Genomic DNA, 24,729 nt, shown 5'->3' with positions numbered 1-24,729 from the left:
TGCTTTAAGATACAGCCTCAAAAGGGAGGCATCAGAACAAGCACTATTGCTGTATTAGTAGGAACATGTGTAATACACTTGTGGATTTTTCTACCGTTATCTTCTGTATTTTGTCCATAAAAATTTAATTAAGCATTTTTGTTCACATTTTTCTAGAATATGAGTGCTTTCTCTCTAAAAGAAGAATCATGAGTGTATGATTTCATCAGCATATGAATCCACAGAAGCTGTTAGGCTAGTAAAATAGGTTGTCTTGTTCAACCAAACAAGCAAATCACCTTGTATTTTCCTCTGCTTTCCACAAATGTTTTTCCCTTCCTAAGTTTATGTTACCACAGAATATTCTGCATTCCTATCAGCTTATGCAAACTGTTACCTACAATCTTACTTTAAAGGAACATTAATTGCAATTGTGAAGAAGTTGAAGTACAACTGCTAATTATTTATTATAATCAGATTCTCTTTTATTTTGTTTAATATCCTGTCTTTGGAAAAAAAAATACAAACACTTCTTACCTTTTGAACATCAGTATCATGCTTCTGCTGTAATTTAAGCTTTTCTTCATGAAATCTACCTTCCGCTATTTTCATTTTCATGTCCAGCTTTAAAAGTAAAATAGAACAGATATACGACTTAATTAAAATTAAGAACAGATTACACTGATGACCTTTGCATAACTTCTGAATAATTCATTTAGGTCTTTGAGAAGGCAGTGGGAAACAAATCACTAACAAATAATTGCTATGAAAATTCGTATTTATCTAATAAAACTGTTACAAAAGATCCCAACCTAAAATATTTATTTAGAAAATGAATTTGTAAGATGTTTTAGTTGGCAATAAAAACAACTGCTACGTCCCAGAAAAAGCTATCATCCTTTATTTAAATAAACACCTAAGAATTAAACTTTTAATATTTCTGTTAATATACCAAATATGGTAAACTTGCTTTTATTCTTTAGGCAGGTGTTACATTTATATAAAGAATATCCTTTAGTCCAGATGCATATTTGTTTTTGTTTGTTTTCTATTATTCATAGAGTTCACATTATAAACACATTTCCTTTTAAAGTTACTTATGATGGGATTAAGGATATTACTGCTGAATCTGACTGCTAAAATACATTTCCTGCTTTTGCTTGTTCAAAGTAATGTGCGTGAACCCCTCCAACACGATAACATGTTGCCACTTCTCACTTATAGTCTAACTTTTCATCTTTACAGTATTTTTAAGTCTCTTGCATATTTTCAGTACACCATTAAAGACTGTCTTCAGGACTCTGCAAACATAATAAGTATTTTGTGTTTCTCCGAGTCTTCTAAAAAACAAAAGTGAAGCCTCAAGTTCAGATTCAGGCTATTCCACTTCTACACTTAATTATTTCTAGTGTTGAGAAAGCAAAGTGGACAGAAAAGCTCCCCCACAGTCACAGATCCCAACGACCCCCCTCTCTTTAGAAAGGGCAGACCAAAATCCTTGGAGTGTGAGTGCCAACATCTCACCAGAAGATGACTTCAAGCATTTTGTTGCCAAACAGAAAAATTTGCATTTGCCTTTTGGATGTCCTAAGAGCCCATGGTGCTGAGGTCCACCTGCCTTGGAGCTGGACACTGGACTCCCATCACCATTCAGCTATTTTCAGTTCTCAAATTTTTTGCTTAGCTCAACTAAGAACCTGACTTCTAACACTCTCAACTGGCAAAATTCAAAGGAACCAACAAGCATTATTCATTCTGCCTTTATTTTTATGCCTTTGATTTCTCAAAATTAGTCATTTGGGCATGAATCTTTAGCTAATATTTACAAGCAATAAACACACTGCAAATAATTATTTTATATAATTACTTTGTTAAGTATTTCTGTTTATTGTGACCTGAAAACATCACTACATTATTGTGACTCGAAAACGTGAGCTACAAAAATCCAAGTCAACTCGAAAAATGCAAAATACCGCGCAGCAAATATACAAGACTCCTCAAGAACTGAAAACAGAAGAAGCGAGAGCAGCAAATCCTTTCGATTTCCAGACTGCACATCCACTCATACCCAAAGCATACACCTGCTTATTACACCAAATATAAAGAGGCTACCTATCTCCCAAGAGTAAACAGGTACAGTCTTATGCAAATTACCAGGGAAAAAAAAGTCAGATTGACAATTAATCCCAAGAAAATAGATAGTATTCTCAGCTGTCAGCCATCTCTTATCACCCAAAACTAAGCATCATGATAAAAATGCATGTTCTATTCATGAAATATATGCATATGTATATACGAAAAGAAATATATGCATATATCCCGCCAACAAAGTGACATTATAGAAGAAAATCTTAGTACCGGGTGATAAATAAGTGTTGATTTAAAAAAAAAACAAACCACAGTAATCCACTTCCAGATAGACAGTTTGCGAACATTCCATAAATAAATATGAAGGCCTTGTAAAAACACAAATACTAGAAACTAAACATGAAAGAGACTCCAATCTACTCGAATTACATTAAAAGCTTGTGAATTACTGATATATAGCTATTGCACTCACATAGCTATCAAATCCACACAAACACATTACATTTAAAACTCATTAATAAAGTGAGAATGTCTTGGCTGATGTAAATTAATCCTTGGCAGTTTGCATCAGCTGAGATCTGGTCTACGTTTTATTATTCTGTAGGTTGAAAGAACATAAAAATAAATCAAACTCTAAAATTTGCCTTGTATTAAATGTGGATATATATTTTCAAGTGCTGGTGATTGTTCTCAGCCACATGGCTGTTTTCCCACAGGTTGACAGCAGAAATCCCTGTACTTGAAGTTGTTCCCACTCCTTGTCATTAATCTTCCACTTAACACCATTCTTGTACTAGTTCTCACCAATTTTAGTTCATTAATTCATTGAGCTACTTCCAGTAGAACAGACATCCCTTAAAATTTCAAATTTTGGGACTACTTTCCAAAAAGGAGAGCTGGTTGCAACCAAACAACAAATGTGAAAAATGTGTCCGAGATGCAGAAGTCAGCTCTTAATGAAAGCAAACACTGTAATAACAAAATAGATTACTTTTTTAAAAATTGTAAATATATATATATATCTCTCTTACTTGAAACATCCCAAAGACCAACTCCTCATCAGCTGAGGGCTGAAAAGGCGATACCTTCAAAAGCACTCAAGGTCCTCAACTTCCACAAACTTAATGAAATTCTGAAGTTTCAGCATCCCAGACATTTTCCTGCCCTGTCTGCTTTAAGCACAACTTACATAATTTTGCCCCATCAGGACCTACTATATAAATAAATGTGAGGAGACCCGTATTAAAGTGTTTGAAATTCAACAGTTGATGCGCACGTGCGGTTTTCAGCTATTCTTAAGAGGAAAGCTGTATTTGTAATGAGTAACTGGTAAAAAATAAAAATAAATCTCCAACATTTAAATTTTATAATGGTCTATAGTTCCAAGACGCACATGTACCTTCATCACAACTTCTGGAAGTGCTAATCTGAGCATCTGCTGTAAAAAGATATATTAGTTTAAAAATCCTACACCTAGAATTTCTGTGGAAAACTGCTGGAAAAGCCAGATAGCACAAGAACAACAAAACAGAGTCCTGTAGCAAAGCCTGGAGTACTGGTTTCATTTAGAAATCTGCTTTTTGACCCACCCTTTGTGTAAGGCAGACTTCCAATCTTACCGCATATGTAGATAAAAAAAATTGAGTCGTGTAAACACATTCTAAAAAGTGATCTCATTAAGGCTGGGGTTGAAGCAAATGGGCTCATCACTTCCCAACTGGGAGTGAAACTTCTCCCATTCCATTTCAAAGTTTAAACATGTTATTAAATACTAATTTCAATAAAGGAATATCTTTCAAATTAAAACCATACCAAACTGAGTCAACCGCGTATCTGTAGTTACCAAATGTCAAACCTCATTTGCTAAGTTAGTCTCAATTTCCTGTGGAAGAGCGCTTCGTAACTTTATAGAAGAGTAGCACATAAAGTGCCCTTTGCACTCAGCTTTACTTTATTTATTAAACATACATCGAGAAACAAAATAACCTACAACAGTATCAAAGACCTTCATAAGTTTTAGAGAAAACAGAAAAAAACAACTTAGAAAAGTCATTCACCTCGTTAGAAACAATTAACTGTGTTCATCAGTTTAATAAGTTTTATTACCAGTTAAGAGGCAGCAAATACAAAATTTATGGCATGTTACCATTCAGACAAAAAAAAAAAGTGTAGATATTTAAATATAGTTGAGAAGTTTGCAACTATGTATGAAATGCAGCCATTGCTGTTGCCTGAACATCATTCCTTTGGATTTCTGTCATTGTTTATTCTCCTTACAAAGAGTATGAGGCAATTAAACCCTAAGGCCATGTAAACAATACTGATGTCAAACATCTGTGCTGTCCCTGTTATTTAAAGCCATGGAGGGTGGTATCAACAGAACTGCTTTTATGTGCCTAGTCACACTTTCTTTGTAATTTAAAAAAAAAAAACCCAACCAAAAATTAAACAACACAAACAAAAAACCACACCACAAAAACTAGCAAATAGTTACCTGAAAATGGTGTTTCATCGTATCACTGTTCTGTATTTCCATAGCACAGGTTAGGTACTATGAAAATATAAATAACTGTCAAACCGATAAGAGTCTAATCTGCAACTGTCATAAATCTTTGGGGAAAAAAAGTGATATCAGTTTTTCATGACAGAAGACAAACATTCATCTTGTCACTATTTACAAAAATTTGTAAAAATATTTAAATACCTGATTGAAAAATAAATCAATAAGTAGACCAACAATATTAATCAGAGATAGCTTTGAACTACTGGTCACTGTTCACTTGTCTTCATTACAGGGATCACCCTTAGGCCAGAGGTGGCATCTTGAAGGTTTAACATCCATCAGATTTTTTGGGGGGATATTTGACAAAACAGTACTTGTTGCTCGCCAGATTTTTTTTCAAGTCTATGAATATACGGGGGAGGGAGGGAGGAAGCAAGGAAGGGGGAGAAGGATGTAAACAATAAATGAGAACTTCAAAGTAAGAACTAACAATGTAGAACAATGACTGGTATATCTTACAATATACGACAAAACTTATTTGTCTTGGTGTTATGCAGCTGCTAAAAGAAATCAGTGCACAATACAAAGCTTTGATATTTTCACAGAAGAAAAAGGTTTCTTAAAAAAACCCAACAAAACCAACAAACAACTAGAACTTTCTACAGAATCGTGTTTACTCAATTTTCGCATCCAGAGTTAAAAAAATAAATATTGATAATTTATACAGTGTTTTAAACCACGCAGGCAGACAATACTGTACCTGCAAAACATCCAGGATTTAGTATAAAGGCATGCTGATCAGACAAAAAGAAGTAATTTAGAATAGTCTATCTCACATCATAATTAAAAAGCTATCTTTTTTTCATTGAGTTATTTTTGTACCTTATATTGTACCCTCAAAAATTTTTAAGACTAGCTTTGAGGTATATTAATGCTTTTAACATTTAACAGTCAAAATAGCCACCTAAATATCTAAAAGAAAATCACTGGCGTGAAAAAAAGGAAACAAATTTATACTTTACAACAATTTATTTGAACAGATATTTCTAGAGTAAATATAAAATTTAATCATATTGGAACTAGTATTCCACTTTCAAAACTAAACTGCTGAAAAAACTCATGCTGAGTTTACAGTATGTGAAAAAAATACTGTTCACTTCCAAATTAATTGCATTCAGATCTCTGTAACCAGCACACTTGTCACTTGATATACAACTTAATATTGCATCTTGTATTTAATGAGCAGCTTCTACCCACTTGCTCAAACAATTTTGAAGATCAACATCTACTCTTGAAGTGTTTTTAACTGAAGAGAGAAATGCATTATAGTATGAAAAAAGCAGATGGGTAAAACGTGTAAGATGCATACAGAAATACATCTCCTCTTCACACACTGATGAATGGGGGATCACATTCCCTTCTCAAGACAACCAAGAGCTGGAAAATCTTTATGATTAAAGCAGGCAAAGTGCATTAGGAGAGAAGACTCACTGATGTTCTGGGTCTACAGCAAAGTGAAATGTGCATATCCTGACCAAAGTATCAAATGTGAACATAGGTCTTAAAAGCGCAAATGGATTCGATTTCCTTGCAAGTGCAGATGGTATCCTAGGAGCACACTGTACAGGAGAGTTCAGTGATCTTTACTCAAAGTCTCAAAGACAGGCAAGAGGAAAAGTTATTTTCTGGAAGAGTTAAGACCGTCAAGCCTGTGTTGTTTGTTTAAACTACTTAGAATAAACCTTCCTGAGGGGTAACAGGTGAAAAAGTCTCAAGACTTCAACAAAACACAAGACAGACCTGACGTGGATGGCCTCGTGTGCAACGGTTCACCATAAAACTACGGGCAGACTAAAACCACGAGAATGCTTAAGCTCTGCCAAGGTAAAGCAATGGAGGTCTGCAGACGAGCTTGCAGCCCTACCAAAACTACTTATAAACAAATAAGCAAGGTATAAGGATAATCACTTTGTTGAGAAAAAAATAAAATATGTTGTTGAGAAGTTTGCTTTTCTTCACAGGTTAAGATTTCAAGAAGAGTTCCAGGTACAGAAGCAGTACCTGCTGCACTTCCCTGACGTTCAGGTTGGTTCCCTTGATAAATGGCATTCTGTACAATAAAGGAGGACTATCTTCCATCTTTGACATAAAGAATTTTTATGATATGCAAAGGAGATTCTTTTAAGTATCAAGGGTCATTGTTTCTCACTGTTTCAGATGCAGACATCTCCCAACAATGTCCTGGGAGGGGAGGGGGTGTGAGATGATGGTGTGCAGTTTTGCCACCTAGCTGGTTTTACTTGATTGAAATTTCCAAGGCTCTATCAGACTTTAAGAACAAATCCTATAAATTAAAGGAAGTCATAAATAATATTTTTCCTAGTAGAACATTACACACAATAAAAGCAGGTTTTTCCATCTGGGATTCACATTAACGTTGGGCTTTTTTCCTGATGTTTGTGCTCATCCTCTGAGTGTAACACAGAAAATTTCCAGAAAAAAAAATAATTTATAACTACATTTTGAAACAGTAGATCAGTAACCACTCCAAATTCTGCAATATCATCAATATTTTTATGTGATGCAATGCCTAAGGTGAAAAAAATGTCTTGTAAAGTCTCTGTTGCAAAGAGCTTACAGTCTGGACAAACCAGAGACGGCCTGAAAGAAAAGCAGTATCAAAGAAGTGAAACGTGCAAGCCAGAAATTAGAATGTAAAAAGACTCTTTATAAACATGGCATTTTGCCCAGATTTAAAGGTCCCTCCACAAAAGTCTGTGTTTATGATCTGGACTATATTATTTGACCTAACAAACATTTATACTTCTCTCCACATATCTAACCTTCTTTGTATCTTTACTCTTTAAAAACACCACAACTGCTACTTCCAGTTGTAATATTTTTACAGAGTACTCTTTGAAGAGAAACTAGATATTCACTTAAGTAAAAAATTAATATGACATCGCCCTATTTTTATAGCCGTTAAAAATGGAAGGCTTTGTCCTAAATCAAATCATACCAGCTTTCTCCCTGTCAAGAAAAGTCTGACTTTTTAAGTGACACTGAAGATTGATACGCATTTGCTGTATACAGAAAAATAATTGAATGGACAATTGTTCTTATTCATATGTAAATGTCATTAGCTTCTTTCAAGAGAGAACAATGTATTTTTCATAGATTTCCAAGTTGGGGGTGGTGGGAATAGAGAGGAAAGCATACAGCTTTGTATCCCAACAACTGTAATAACTCGAAATGGTATTTTTATTCTAAAGGATGTTTTATATAGCTAATAAACATAACATGCATATTAACACTACAGCACATCATATTACTTAACAGCTTTATTTGGAGTGGCAAGCGTCCCACTTCCATACGTAACAACTGTCTGCCACTAGGAGTAGAGATTCTGACATTAGTAAGTACCAAAAAAAGTTCAGCATGTTTAGAAATTGTGAAAGCTTATACATGGTAATAACTCACTAGATGCAATTTCATAAAAGACAGCTCAAAAGTACAACAAACTGTATCTTCAATTGCCAGCACTGAAAATTGAACCCAGTTGAACCCTGTGAACATGCAGAAATCATACTGATTTCAGAGGGGGTTGGTAAAATCTGAGTATATAAAAAAAAATAGTAGATACTACTTGAAAGCTTCACATAATTCTGCGTAGCGCCGAGTCTAGTGAAGTAAATGAGTCTGCGTACACTGAGTCAACAACACTTCCTTTTTCTCCCCAATGTTGTTCCTTTTTTTAAATATGTTGTATTTCAGCAGCTACTGAACTTTTTACACTCACTTCATGATCTCCTAACAGTCACTAAAACTGTACTCCTGCCTTTATTTCACAAGTACATGTAGCAATAACAGTGCATAGTACCTACTTTTTATAGTCAACGTCTTTTCTCCCTTAAAAAACAGCATCTATATATGTAAAAAAAAACTTTTTTTTTTTTTTTTTTTTTTTTTTAAAGAGAAGGACACTTTGAGGTAGAGATTAATCATGCAGCAAAAGATTAATTCCCGGCTGCTTGGCAACCATCTGGACATTCTACTGGTTAAAACACTAGTTTGAATTGCTAACCTACCTCTTTGATCTTTCTCAGTGTCTCCAGCACATATGTGCAATAATTAAAGACATAGTTCACAAACTTTTGCAAAAAAATAAATAACTGTACATGTACATCTATATCTCCATGGCCAGACCAATTACTATCAGGAATTATAAATCACAAGTCAGTTTATGAAAACATGTCTCATCCTGACATACACTGTGTGTCTCACACCAGTCTAGCAATAAAATAAGGTTTGGGTTTTATTACATTACATTCTGAAGAGTTATCAAAGCAAGACAGGATGCGATTTCCTCACATGGAAGACAATGGACAACTTGCATATGTTCTTAGGAACAGGACATTAATCAGCCAGGAATCATGTTAACAGAAGTCAAGATCGCTGTGTTTTTAAACATGAACTAACAGATTACTATTCAGAATGATTACTTAGTGGTGAGAATCAGTTTACAACTGAATTCTCAGTATAAATCAACCACTGCATTCAAAATAGACATCAGGTTTGTGGATAAAAGGAGAAATTCAAATGAAGCAGAGAATATTCAATCACAACACACACTACTTGGAATATTTTTAAAGAGAATAAAACAATATTTTCAGAACCAAGTTGTCACAAGAAAAAAGTTATGGAAAAGTGAAAATGAAGATGAAAGCAATAATTATGTCATATCTGGCTTTTTGCATTTTCTTGCCCCTTCTTATGGGCCACACTTGTGTGAACAGATTCAACGGGCATTCTTACATTTTAAGAAGAATATTCACCAGAATTAAAAATGTTCATTTTTACCCTTTGTAAAACAGCAAGATGTTTATGAGCAGACGTATGACTTGGACAGTTCTGGATGAACAGGACAACAAAAGAAGAACAGTAAAGGAAGAGAAGTGGAAGTAAAGAACAGAGGGATGAGAAGAAAAATAATTCCAACACGCAAAGGTCCAATTATTGTAAGATTCAAGTTTCAGGCCCACCTACAGCTGCCTTTGCAACACAAATGCTTTTGGAAAAATCAATCAAAACCACTCTTCCTATTATTAGTAAATATCTCTGAGCTTAAAAAGCTTAAACAGGATCACCAGCCCCATTACATGCCTAAGAAGGTTCCTTCAGCTGTATTCAGCTCTCCCAGTTCTATACACATATGTATCCACATCCATCTACCAACTAGATTTTAAACTCTGAAGTTAACACAAACACTTTTATTTCATTATAATATACAAGGGAACAGTACTGATATATTTTGTCACCATTCTTGGAAGATATGAACAAAATATCCGTTTTCAACGAGGAAAAAATATCAAATGCATGAAGTAGCTTTAAAGCACAATAATGTTAATTTTACATTGGTAAAAGCTCAGTTTAATTACAAGAGTCCTTCATTTAAGACACTGTCTCCATATTAGGTTTTTTTATAGCTTTTAATTGGCATGCTTTAAACATTTGCATGCATTAAACATGCATGTATTTAAACACTTTGCTATAGAACAGAGCAGTTAAGAGGAGGAAATCAAAACCAAAAGGACAATGCTCGCTGATCACCATCTCCTCCTAGCTGCAGGGACACATATTTTTACCTTCAAGTGTTTTCTCTTTTTTTTTGCCCCCTCCTAAAACCCCCCCTCTTTTCCACAACACCTCCAGCAAGTGTTATTCACTCTCCCTTCCAAATTCTACAGCTTTCTTTCCTCCCCACATTCTTTCCTCTACACTCTACGTACAGTCCCTTTTGAGGAAAAATCTGTACCACTGCCCTTATGCAGTTCTCTTCAAGGTACAATCTCTTGCCAGGTAAGTGAGAAGAACAGTAAATCTGCTGCTTTCAACACCTTAAATTCAGAACACTTCTAGCCAGATCAAGACTTAACTACAATATCATCACTGCAGCATGCTGATTTTATCTTAACGTAAATATGTTACTAGATCCCAACACTTTCAGTGCAGTAAAACTATATACATGGCTTGATGATGTTTATAAACAAAATTTGGGTCATGCAACAAACGGGAGTGCTCATTCACAAAAAAAGGGAGAAAAATAAAGATTACAAATCCAAAGCTCTTTTTTTTTTTTTTTTAAAGGGTACACCTAAAAGATAGAATTCTTGAATACATTAAAAAAACCCTCTTTCTTTTCGGCTTACTTCCGGTCCTCAATCCATGAAAATGCATTTTCAGGGTAAAAAGATGTATTTTACCCATTCTCTACACTCTTAAGTTGTCTTTCACCACCCAGCTCATCTCCCCTTTTCCCTGGGCACGTAGTCCCTCAGTCCTCATTCCACATGACAAATAGGTGGAAATTATCCTGCAGGTATTCTGTATCCTCTTGAAAATTCACCCACTGCCTTCCCCAGAATTCCTTCTCCCTCCAGCTGCACTGCACTAACTCCGACTCCAGCTGGTTGTAGGAAAGACAACCACTTCTGCTGAACTGCTTTAGTATACAAAAAGCTGGGAAAGCACCCACGCTCCAGTGTTCAAAGACTTTACCACTCGATTTCCAAAAATCAAAACAGGAAAGTGATAGGAGCACAGTGATAAAGTCAACAAAACCATTGGAAACACTTGATGTTCTCAGTTAACCCAGATAGATGAAGCTTCATAATAGTTACTGCACAAAGCATCAAGCTTGCCAGCTTGCCCCCAAAAAATTATTTAAGAGTTGGTACATAGCTCAGTACAAATTTACTCCTGATGTTAATTATAACCTTCAATTTAAAAGAATAAAAAGAGAAAATTATTTCCAGTATTCTTGTCTCAGATTTGTTTAGGTTTCATTTGCCAAGCCTAGATAAATAAATATTTTTGCTTACAGAAACAAAACAGAAGGAAATTGAGAAAAATGCTAAGAAAAATTAAGACTGACAAGATGAAAAATTAAGAAGCAGAACTTCTTTAAAGAAACACCAAAAATTCTTTAAAGGGTACAACAGATAAAACTAGTTGTTTGAGAAAGGTTAACAAAACATCATATTTTATTAACATAGCTAAATTTGGTTTTTAATTCCAGAAGAATTTCAAACCTCTATCTCAGCAGTGGTATTGGTTTTTCTGAAAAAAAATCACAGATAAGAACTTTTTCTTTCTCCCCCTCCTCTGCTCCGTGGAGTATTGGGTGGCACTCAGGATGACCAAAGGTGAAGTTCAATGGGACATTTTTTCCTATTTATCAAGAAAAGCCAGTCATGCCATCTGTTCTGTTTTGCTGTAGTGCTGAACACTGATGTATTCCTGTTTTGTTGCATCTTCCTTGTTTGAACCCGTGATTTTTCAGTAATGACAGTTTCCCAAATGGTTTAATCCATGTCAGAAGTATTTGGGGAAAATATGACTAAAAACCACTGCCTGATGATACTCACATTTTCATAAATCTGTGATGTGGTTATCATTGAAAATGGCCATGTGTTTGGCATTACAGAGTCAAAACAGGTGCAGGAATGGTTTATGACCAAAGGTCTAAAGGTTAAAAGCAAAAAACCACAGTTATCCTATTTTATGTTCTCCCGTTCTACTACAAAGAGGTTGAAAACAGTTAAAGGTTTACCAAAACTCTTTTGTACAGCACTATTTTTCTGCTAATACATTTACATTCTATAAATGAAAAGGCTTTATTCTTAATTGAGCTTCACAAAGTAAGATGAAAACACATTTAAGTTTTCTACTTAATAGCACACACATGGTGATTGTGAAATACTGTCTATAACCTTTCCAGTTTAAACTAGCCCACAGTCGAGTACCATTAGCAAAAAGTACTGGATTTTTACTGTGTGGTTTAGAGGATTTTTCCACTGAACTAGCAAAGTACTCACTGAGTATTTTATGTAGCTACTTGGCATGCATTCCTGTTTATTTTATTTGAAAATGTTATTTAAATGACAACATTGTGCTTCCAATTTATTTATTTTTTGGTCTATTTTCACATCTTATGAAACCTTGCCTCATCTTGAGGCAATGGTGGTTTGAGTATTGTCAATACAAAAGAACAGTCAATATTAGACCAGAGCAGAGAAAGTGAAAGGCACGTGCATTGTGCAACTGCTGTATCAGGCTGCTTGCTGAAGCCTCAGATTAGGCTGCCAGCTATCAACGTAAAGCAGACTTTCATATACATTACTTTATTAACAACGGAAGCATCTGCAAATCAAATTTACCTTCCCCTGTATCTCAGTCAAAGATGTCCTCTGAAGTGTCTTGAGAGTAACTGTAGGACACTTCTAATTTATAAGCATCCTTACAACATCACACGTCAAAGGAGGGATGATTCCATGGTTTGCAGATGATGCCCCTTCCTTACCAACTCATACATATTTGGAGTCTTATGCAGGTCTAAGCACTTGTGGCTAGCTAGGGAACTGTGTACATATGCCTCAATTTTCCAAAAGCATATGGCTGAAAACAGAAATTTGAAGGGCAAAGCAAGAAGAGTGTTGGGGTGGTTGTTTTTTTTTTTTTTTTTTAAATCATTTTCCTAATACATGTTGAATTTCCTTTCCTGAAGTCACTGACTTTTCAAAATAAAAAAAACACCTTACATGGTTTCAGAAGAATCTGAAATATCTGTGTGCTAAACATAGTATATTTGAGTTTTATCTCATGACTGACATTTTAAATAAACTGAGTCGCTTATGACAAAAATATCATACGCATACAACTTCCTTAAACTACGAAAAAGGTGAAAATGACCACAAAACTTTACTTTTGTACACATTCAGTACAAAATAACACAGTATGAGAGAATTAGAAAGCCAGGCTTTGACAGTAATCTCACCAATTAACAATGTGCAAAAGAAGTAATACAAAAACCCATGTGAATAAAAGAGGATTGCAGCTAAATGAGGCAAACACAGAAATAATGTAGGTCCTAATAGAAATAAGGTCTAGATCTGCAGATTTTAAAAGTCTACAGAAAATAAACAGAAGTCCTCACTAAAACAAGAGTTCCATTGCTTCTGGTAAAAAGTAGTTCGGAAAATTCCTAGAATTCAAACTCTTCTACACTAAAAATTCCTTCAAAGGAACTGTAAATGTGTTCAGAAAGTCTTTTTTATTCCCCAAGTAATTGGGAAACACATTAAGTATTTAATGAAAAGCTTGGTCACTTCAGCAAAAATTCTCTTACATGAAATTTTCTGCTATAACAAACGGCTTTGTCAATACCCAATTTCCGAAGAAAATGCCCTAACTTACTAATTTGGGTGTAATATTCTTTTTCTAAAAAGACTAAAGAGAACCTTACCTCTTTTTCATGCATTCGAAATAGTGTTTGTTCATCATGAAAAGTGCTACTTTTTCCTAGGCCAGTTTTGGGTGTCATCTGTTGAATAAGTTCAAAACAACTTAATAAGTTCAAAGCAGTAACTCCAAGTAAAATCTATCCTAACCAGAAATGAAAAATATTAAGCATGTTTGTTTGCCCTTATAAAATATAAAGGGAATATAAATACCTACCAAAGACACTGGCATCGGTTTTTCTCGCAAATATCTTGGATTTTCTAACTGAAAAACAGCAAGTTAGAGAAAAAGTAGTTATGTCAGCAGTATCTTCTTATTTCTTACAAACAGTGAAAAATATCTCCACATATTCAAAAAAGTTTGCAAGGCCAAGTTTGGGTGCATGCTTTGAGAGGCAAACTGTATCAGCAGGGGTACACTTCACACAGTATCACCCAAAGGAACAACAAACAGATTTAACCTGCCTTCCGACTACACGCCAGTTCAAGAACTGCTTTCCACTAGAAAATCTGATCATCTATTAAAACATAGTTCATCTGCAAATCATTGAAGCAGTACCATCTCTAGATACGTGGTTGTAATCTAGAAGTAACAAAAATTAATTTTTCTGTGCATAATTCTCTCTTTTGGAACGTTTCAATGATCCTTACAAAAAGCACTCAGCAGAATGCAAAGGTACAATAACATACTGCCATCTTTTACAAGTTACAGAAATAAAAAAATCTTCACAAAAGATCATTTTGTTGGACTTGACCTAGTCGGTAAGTTTTAAAGTTTTAGTGTTTCCTAATGCAAATGGATCAAAAACGGCACTTTTTTTCCCAAGCCCTTGTGGTTGTAAAAATTCCATCAATACATGTTTTAAAAGAATTTGGCAGCTAAATACATAGGTTACGCAAAAGATTTACAACTTTATTGGATAAACTTTCATTTAAATCAGCGCAAAGCTAGAATAAATTTACAGATTACGACGATTTTAATCTAGTGTTTTTAAAAAATTAGTTGAGTGCATTGCAACTATATCCACACATGTAAGTCATAAAGACAAAACATACGGAAATAATTCATTAACACTACTGTATAATTAAAGCAGCTTTTAATCACTGTTTTTAAGAACTGAATACAAAACATTGTTCACAACCCACTTCCTCTATCAGACAGCTATATCTTTTTAATTTTCTCAGACGATGAGGCTCGAACATCACATCACAGAGAATGCATAACACCCAAGAAAAGCTTTCAAGAGTATAATCTTGTAAAATGTGGCAGTAAGATTTGGAATATGAATGTGATTGGAATATACATCTTACAATACTTAGCCTTTTTTTTTTTAATATTAAATTGATCTATGAGGCATAGCAAATATATCAAATGCTTGCACTTTCTCCAGTACTATTAAATAAATTTGTACTGAATTTATCAGTGAAAAAGAGGCTTAATCCCTCTGAAATTTCAATTTGATACAGTATTATTCATTTTCTGTCCTAAAAGGTTATGTAGGATTTCTATATGCTGTTGAAGAGTCGTCATGTTTCACCCAGAAGTAGTTGTAGACATTCGTGTGCTTAACACACACATTCAATTTCAATTAATAGTGTTATCTAATATTTTAATGCTATAGCTGAAAGTATAGGAAAACCAATAACTTAACAAATAACCTCTTTCTCTTTATTGTCAATGAATTTAATAAAATGGGCACATTAAACTTTCTTTCATATAAAGCATCCTGGGTTTTTATTTCAGGGTTTTTTGATGTCTTGGGGTTTTTTTTAAATATGCCACAATGACATACAAAAAACATGGGTAGACATAAGGGAATAAAGGAATTCCATGTGCACCTACAGCAAAAAAAAATATTTTAGACACAGAAGAGGAGATTGCTGAGGAGAGGAACACAGGCATGAGATCATCACAGGGCATTAACCACAGAAGCTAGATAATGGGGTGGGGGGGAAGTCAAGGGAGAGATGGAAATAAAAAGTACAGAAGTTCTAAACCAGAAAAATTTAGGAGGATTTTCTCTGTTCTATACAATTGTACCTGCAATAGTATTTTCTACCTAAAATTCTCTAATTTTACTACTACTATAGTCTTCCTTCTAGCTCATCTCACCTATTCCCCAGTCCTTGTCACCTGCACAGATACCCAGGACTGAGGCGCCTGCCAGAAGCTGAGGGCAGAATCCATCAGAGCACTGAGCAGCAGAGAGCACTGAAAGCCTTCACCAGTACCTGGTGGAATTTTGAGAAGGCTAAGCCTGCAGAACCACATTTCAAGGGCTTAATTATTTTCCAAAAGCCCTCTCTCTCATGCAAAATGAATACAATCACCATTTACTTTTGCTTTTTTAAAGCTAAAAATCATTGTAAATATTTACAATTAATTCAAACACTTTATCTGACCAGGAAGTTAAGCTGTTTACAGTCTTCATTTCAAAACCAATCTAAAAAGCTAAGGTATATCCTTGTTTACGAGAAAGAAGGCCATACAAAGTATTAGAGACACATTTTCCTAAGTCTTGAATTTTTTGATTTTGTAACAGCAGCCATATGTGCTTTGAAGTTAAATGTTCCCACTTTGTTACTTGTTGTGGATTATATCCACTTAAACTGATCTGTAAACATTTAATGCCTCAACATTCATTCTTTTCATGCTGGTCTTCTGCAAAACTTCTTGTTCTCAAAATTATACCACATTAAAGAGGGAATATCACAATAAAGAGTGCCCAAAAAAGAAGGCGGCTTGTATTTATGAGAAACATGCAAATTTAAAAATAATAAGCAAAAGGTCAAAGACAAACCAAAATACATATGTATGAAACTGAAGCACTGCCATGAGAAGAACAGTAAATCACATGCTTTTTTAAGAGTATGAACCAAATAAATGTCATCATGAAAGACATCTTTATTTGAACTAGAATTGAACTCTAATTTGTAAATACCACTTCTTAACAAGAATGGCATTTTGGATTTCTTTGTAGAAGAGATTTTGGATTCTCCTGTTCTATTAGGCAGTCAAAGAGACAACAAACCACATTTCAGTTTGTGAGGACTGGCATGGTCACCTTCTAGTACTTCAGTCCTCATAAACCAGAGCTGGGAAGGCCTTGGATGATCAGATCCTCATTAAGAGATCCCCATTAATTAACAGAAGTAACCTACTTTATGAAAATATACTCACTCTCCTAAGTTGAAAAAGGTATGGCAGAAATCTGCATAAAAGCACAGATTCCAAAACGGAAATTAGCCATAATTTTTAACTTTAGTATTTTCAATTTCCATTTATTTTAACACCACCTAAAGCAGTCAAAAGTAAACATTTCTGAAGTATACAGTTTTAAAGCTACCAATGCAAGCAATGACTGAAGCATTGATAAAAGTAAACTCCGCTGAAATGGTTTTCCCCAAAAGCAAGGACAGCGCAGAAAAAGCACAATTTTGAGCATTAAGTCCTTCCACAAGACTCATCCTCAGGACATCAGCTCTGTTTCATCCCTCGGGCTCAAAACGGTGCACAGGCTTTATACCTGGCATAGTCCAGAACCTTATACCAAAGCTTCTGCTCTTTTGACACAGTAAATACCGCAACAACGACAACGTTAATGTTATGCTCCATTCCACCCCTTCCAAAGCCACATTTCATTCTTTGGAAGATGTTTATCAAGGTATATTTATCTCCAGTAATGCACGACTGTAGCTTATTACAGTTCACTAAGAGTCAGAAGGTATGTTGTATATATTAAGATTCGGGGGAAAAAAAACGACATTTGGATCAGCAAGCTTGTTGCACATTCCCCCTTAAGCTTCTTCAAAGACAAAATGTGATTGTTTTCAAAACAAGGATGGAAAAAACACACATGAAAGAGTTAAGAACACTTAAGATTTTGAAATGGTAAACAACTAAACTGAACCTTGCCCTAAGTTCTTACTTTAATCTAACAAACCGAGCCAGCCAGCATGTTCCCTACAGAAATAACTGCTGAGTAGCTTCAGGAAATTTGAGTAAGGACATTCTTATCTAACATCATAATTTGTAGGGAAGTTCACTTTAATGCTGCTTCTGCAGTCTTAGTGGAAGGACATTAAAGCACATGAAGATTGTTTGTCAGCATGGAAGTTGAATTTATTTTTTGAAGTCACAACACCACTTGGAGTTCACTGTGGGAAAGTTTTTACAGTGTTGCTGCCCTCCAACGCCACAACATATACAGTAGGTATGTTTATAGTAAGCAGACAGACTAAGAAACCAAACAAAAGATAATCAAATGGTTTGTACAGAAATGGTTGAGCTTAACTAGACTGGAAAGACACAGGCAGATGTGAGCCAAGTACACAAAACAGGCATAACATACACTGTTGCTGTAGCCACCCAAGAATTCTGTGCTTGCATCTACTTTAACCCTGTGTTATATATAATTTCTCCAAGAAAGGAAAACATAACACAAGCCACTGACCGCAGAATTCCTTGGGTCTAAGGCCTCTTAAACCTTTATTAGGCAATAACGTTTCCCATGGTAAATTCTTCTGGGCAAGACCTGAGTGTCCAGGTTCTTTGTACTGAAGATCCCACAACACCTCTGGCAAAAACTAAAGAGTTAATTCTTGTCCTGGCTGAATTCCAGTGATGAAAAATTATGTTCTCCCTGATTAAAAAACCCTTTGCTATTTCCCCAGGGTACAGTCTCTTTGTATGCTTTCTACCTAAAACGAAGTACTGAATTTCCTGGGATGTTTAAAAGTGTTGCTTTGTCACACCTAAAATTAGCTACAATTCAGTGACAAAGGAATCAGAAGCTGTATCAGAAGCATCATAAAAAAAAATATATATAGAGGCAGGTCAGGTAAGAACATGCAGGGGTTTAATTCGCTGTTGTTCCTTTACATAACTTGAGTTTTCTGTCCAAAAATTGTGTTTGTCTACAATCTGAAAAGCTTAACTACAAGAGGAAGAAGAAAAAAAAAAAAACGCAAGTTTAATTCCATTATCCAGAAAGCTTCTATTCCTGACACTACATACTTTTCAAAATTTTTAACTATTTTTTTGAGACGTAACTAAAGGAAAGGTGAGGATGTCCTGTTTATGAAGCGTAGTAAATTTGCAACAACATGTAGAAGTTTATTGACAGCTGTTAATAAAATAAGATAGCTGAGGGATTTTTATTATATTCTAAAATAGCTAAAGAATAAGAAAGAAAGTTCAAAGTAACTACATGACCAAAGATTACCGGCATTTGTCTAAACTCCTGGCTCTGAAACTTTTCCTTTCAAACAGCAATACAAAAGGATTTCTTCTTTTCTACATTGCAAATGCAACTTCAAGGCATGGACACTTAATAAAGGATAGTCCCCACATCAGTTTAGATAAGAGTCAATAAGGACTAAGAAAAACACATTTTTATAATGTATTTAAAATTAGCTTATATTAGTATTCCATGTATGAAAGGCAAATTTATCACAATCAAAACTCAACTTTTTTTTTTTTAAACATTTACCCATGCATGACTAGAATCTAAAGAACTTGAACAATAAAATGTTTGATAGAGATAATCAGGAATGCTGCAAGGCAAATGGAAAAATTCTTTTATTACTCATGAGAAGCAACAATATTAGCAAAGTAATGCAACAGTCTTGCTTCTCATGTAGAAAATATCATTACTACTAATAACAAATATCTGAAGCCTCCATAGTACAATCGGTTAAGCTTTGACCTCTCTGCTTAGTAGAGAAATCATAAAATTATTTCTCAAAACATTTCACAGTATTTTTAATAATAAAAAAATATCTCAGTCACTGATGTCAGCATACCACAAAAAGTGAAAAAACACATTCAGTATGTGACCTTAAAAATACACAACCTTTGAAGAAGAGGAAATTGAGAATATATCAAAGAAGTAGAAGCCCAAAAGATAAGGGTAAAAATAAATTAAGAGTTTATAACTGGTCATTGTAACCCAGACAAGCCTACACTGGAACAGCAAAGGCTTAGCAGCAACTTGCATCTGGAAGATGCTAAGCTTTTCTCACCGTTATGTAGAGCACTTATCTAGATATTTGCAGAGTCTTGAATAGAAGCATATTCTCCATATATACTCACTTGAAATAAGAACAGCTTCCTAAAATTTCAAGGATTCTTACCGAGAAAAATCCTTGCACAAGGACTTGTCCGAAATTCCCAGGACCAGCTCTGCCCCCATCATCGCAAGGAAGATGTACCAAAGCACACATTCTTTGCCAGACTAGCAACCTTGATTCACCATTTATTCCCTGGCACACAACTCAAAAGAAAAAACCCAAACACCAAAGAAATTTTGAAAAGCTTTTTAAAAACAACTGTTCTTTATATTAGGCAGTTCAAAGCAAAAGCAATTCTGTATTTCCTTTCCTAACTTTTCCCCACTACTGAAGTATTCTTACAGGTCAAGGGTCTTTTATATCTGAGGTGGGATCACTTGTAAATTAAGTTTCTCAAACAGTCTGCACATGTGGCTAGCAATTAAAAGATAGCTAGATGCTTCTATGGCAATGTAAATGCTTAGAAACAATACCAGTCACATCTTACAGTCAAACCTTACAGATTCTGAAGTGCCCCCAACATTTAGTAAGCATTTTTTTTTAACATTTTGAATAATTACACATTCTTCATTAAGTATGAAACTCTATTTAAAACTTCCTGGCCCTTTAAGAACCCATTGGAGGCCGTGATCCATAGCAGGGAAACACTTAACAGCAACCACTTACAGATCTCTTACAACCTCAACTCCTCTTTGTCAGGTAACTCCCAACAAGTCTTATCAGGCAATCAAAGTCTCTCGCTAGCGACTTGTTTAATTACCATCCCTGGAGAGCAGACTTGAAAAACTGATTTATGTGTCACGGTAGCCAATTTGCTATCCAAGAGAGCTCCCATATCAGTGGAGGATCATCACAGTTTAATAACCATCCATTATCAACACAACATGATTGCAAACTGGAATTTCAATTAAAAAAAGAAATAAAAAAACAAATAAAATTTAAGAGATAAGCAAGCAGGCAGATCAACACTGATATAAAAATGCTGGATATAAAAAGATTCTTTGTCTGCATCAATTGGAACAATTTGTAAAATGGCCATGAGCAAGTTTCCCCCTTAAAGGAGCTTTAAAAGCTCAAAGTATTACAACTATCTGCTCATATAATCCAGGTATTTATACAGCCCAAATACCCAAAATCTGCAAGTGACTGCTTGCACATTTGTTTCAGACACCTGCACAGCGCTTTCACAAATTGGAGTTGACTGCTATTGAAAAGCTTTCTGGAGATCCACTCTCCTCTCTTTATAAAACTACAGTTCCTGAAAAAGATACTCATCTAAGTCTGGAAGTGCTAGAAATTGTTCTCGTATTACTCTCTAAAAGACAAGGCGCAATACTGTGCACCCAGGCTAATACTTGTACTAATCTCCACCTTCATTTTGGAGAAAGCAGTTAGGCAGCTCCTGGATTGTCTCAAGGTCAAGACTTCCTTCCCTCTCAGAAGTAAAGCAAGCAACTTCCATTTAGAATGCTAACAGGCACCAAAACAGCAAGAGAAACACCAAGAAGGACACAAAAAAGTTAACACTCTCTCTTTATCGTTTATGTTTTTACTGAAGAGAACTTAGTCATCAATGCAAAACTCTGTGTAATAGGCAAGATTTTTAAATGCTGCCATATCCCTCTAGACTGAGAATAGTGTAGGAAGAATAAGGACTATTCTGATTAAAATGACAACATGAAAATACATTATTTTAAAAAAGACAAAGCTGAAGTATTTCATTAGAAACTAGCTCTCATTCCTCCTAACTTCAGCTGCCCTCTCTCCCAAACACAACTGAGTGAGCTTTCAACCTGTGAGAATAAGCAGAAAATGAGAAAGAAAAAAACCTCTTTATCAAAACTGATCTTAATAAAATTCAATTGTTATGAGGATATTTATCCTAATCAAATAGGTTAAAGACTTGGTGGCACAGGGGAAAGGGCTAAAAAAGACAAAACAATAGAAAAGATACAGAGGAATATAGCTACAGAGAGAAGGAACTTCACTATGACCTTAGAGCTGTAATGGACTAATACCACAGAAAATATAACCAAGGGAATAAAGTCTTATTATAACAGTAGCCTTAAAATAAAATTTAAATTAATCTGTCTAGGTCCAAAATATTTGCTTAATTGCTCAGGAACAACACATAGATCAAGCCCCACATATTAAATTTGTACATGCAAACATCAGAGAAGTTTAACACAGATTCACATTGCTCTTAACTAGCAATTTTTTCATCTCTCCTTACAAAAATATTTTACTGCCTCCCTGTATTTACCTCTTGTGCTACACCATCCCAAAAAATATAGAGGATGTGTTCACGTTCCAAGAAATGATGATAGCTTGAAAACAGATCTGATTTTACAGAATTGTTTATAAAAAGCGGTTTAGAGTCTAAAAAAATTTTTTAATACAGACTGAAGTCCTCCTAGCTGTAAACACGGAAAGCTTTGGGGAGACAGCTTCTACATTTGTGCTGAGATCCCATAAATACTAGTTCTGAAGTCAGCAAGCTGTTCAAAAAAGAACTCCTCCTTATACCGTCCCCACAGTAGATTCTCTTTCAGACACTTTAGTTTTCATATATCAAAGTCAGGACAAATCTCAGCACTGAAGCAAAGTACCATATTCACAAACACACTCTAAAGCCAAGGCCACACGAGAAGATAGGCCAGAGTACTGCAGAAGCTTCCACAAAGGTAGGTTCTTCCCTCAGCAAAGCAGACTCGCAGACACGCTATTCTTTCCATGAGTAAGAGCCACAGAGCTGGTCTGAAGAGTCTAATTATTAAAAGGGAAGGAAAGAGGTTAACACACTGAAAAGGCTCTTGATCACTGCCAAAAGGAGGCAAACTCTGGAAAAAAAAGTTGAGTTGTATTAATGGCTTGCAAACTCTGTGTTCCTTAAAAAGAAGTAATAATAATACAGAAATCCAAGTTCTTCTTTCATTTATGCAAGCATAAATTCAAAGTAATGTTACCAAGTTATCACGAAACAGTCTGAATTCCTACCAGAGTAAGACACTTGGTTTTAAACAGCAGGCATTATTATTTTGTTTGCTTTATCAGTAACTATATTAAATACAATAAGATTATTACTGCTTAAAAATGAGGCATTTTTAATGTTTTCTTCTCAAAATGACATGTATTCATAACTAATCTTTCCAAGCTTTACCAAATCATTTCTAAGACTGATTCCTACATAAAGTTTTGTTGACCAAATTCAGAGATGCAGACTACGTTAATAAGGAGTTTTCATTTCAAATAAGTAAGTAATGTACTCTATTTTACCCCAAGATTCCAACTATTGAGACGTGCTTCGAGGTCACTGTCATCCAAAGAAATGGGTTTTTTATGACGATGGTCCTGGAACATAAAAAAGTCAAAAAAATATCAGAAGAGCTGACAGACACATAGTCTAAAAAAAAAAATATGCTTCTCTGACTTGGCCATGGCTACACTGCACTTCCTAATAGCATCATGATACCTCTGACTGCTTTAATCTAAATAGCTCAATTACCAGTAGGATACTGTGCTAAGAAAGGAATTCAGAAGATAAATTAGCCTGCCTCCTCACATTAATGTTGTTCTTTATTTTGCTTATTTCCAAAGCAACGGCCTCCTTTACAAATGGTGAGTTTACTAAATAAAAATCAAAATACTCCATTCTTCAGGCAACATGCTTATTCTAGAAATGATCCATCTCCACAGCACCTTTTGTGGGGCTAATCAGAATTCAGAGATTACCTGATTAGCCTCCAAACAAAAAAAAAAAAAAAAAAAAGAAAAGAAAAATGAAAGGAAACCACAGCAAGGCAGGGATAGTTACAGTGGGCAGAGCTGCAAAAGCAGAGGACAGAGTAGCTGCTGCCCAGCTCAAGGCTAGGGGTCCTCTTTGCAGAAAGAATTTCCACCATTCAGTTATCGTTGCTCAAGGCTATGTCTTTCAGGTTTTTCCTGCAAGATAACAGTAACTACTGATTGTATTTAATGTACCAAATAGGGGAGCTGGTACAGAAAATTTTCCTTAACTGAGATAGAACACTTCAGAAAAACAGAACGCTGAAGCATGAATTACTTTGTCTCATTAAGTTTTGTTAGCAAAAGGTTTGTGTATTGGCATGCAAGCACCTCTTTTTTTAAATCTGCTCATTCATTATGAACATACAGTGAATGGAGCTTTGACTTCAGTTAATCAACACTTGGTTGAGGCAGTTCTTAATGTTTCTTAAAAGACTCCCTGTTCCTCTACCTGGGCCTGAATTATGCCAGAACATCTGTGTGTCACTGACAACAGAACAAGATACTATTTGTTCCAGCCAGCCAAACGTTCATCAAACTGTTTGGCAAAGCAAGAGAGGATTATTTCACTTAAAGGCCCTTTTAAAGCTGTAATCACAGTAGAATCCAGTATATGGAGCTGAAGAACAATGAAGTGCAGTGATTTGTCTAACATTGCCCTGGAAGCCTGTGGCAGAGCCAGGAACAAAAAAATAAACAAACCAACAAAACCCAAAAAGCTCTAAAGCCCCAAATCGAGGTTTTAGCTGAAGGAAATACTTTCCTTTACAATAACTGTTCCATAAGAAGTATTTCTTTAAGTCAAGTATAACAAACAGGAAACCAATAAGGAGAAATTTAGTAAATCCAGCTTCTGTTTTTATTTTTTATTTTTAATTATGGCATTTCTTTTTTAAATTACATTTGCATATATACAATCAACACACACATAAGTACATTCATACCAACAAGAGCCTAGAGCAGAGACATTCAATTTTTGCCCACAGACCATTTGTAGCCTGC

At 35.0% G+C, this 24,729-nt stretch overlaps 1 protein-coding gene across 10 annotated transcripts in view; it reads right to left on the bottom strand.

Moving 5' to 3' along the window:
• The window catches only part of CEP112 (centrosomal protein 112), a 177,605-nt gene that overhangs the window by 136,959 nt on the left and 15,917 nt on the right, over nt 1-24,729 (bottom strand). For 7 of the 10 annotated variants that reach the window (XM_074888872.1, XM_074888876.1, XM_074888871.1 and 4 more), the window contains 4 exons: nt 23,218-23,292; nt 14,087-14,134; nt 13,875-13,952; nt 517-603 (listed from right to left, as the gene is read on the bottom strand). In XM_074888872.1, the coding sequence (XP_074744973.1) occupies nt 517-603; nt 13,875-13,952; nt 14,087-14,134; nt 23,218-23,292 (288 nt within the window). Of the gene's footprint in view, nt 1-516; nt 604-13,874; nt 13,953-14,086; nt 14,135-17,050; nt 17,082-20,004; nt 20,316-23,217; nt 23,293-24,729 lie in introns of those variants that run through there. The other 3 variants (XM_074888881.1, XM_074888879.1, XM_074888873.1) reach the window with 3 other exon arrangements.

Source organism: Strix uralensis, chromosome 19 (assembly GCF_047716275.1).
Source record: "Strix uralensis isolate ZFMK-TIS-50842 chromosome 19, bStrUra1, whole genome shotgun sequence".
Lineage (NCBI taxonomy): Eukaryota > Metazoa > Chordata > Aves > Strigiformes > Strigidae > Strix > Strix uralensis.
This window is presented reverse-complemented; position numbering and strand designations above follow the sequence as displayed.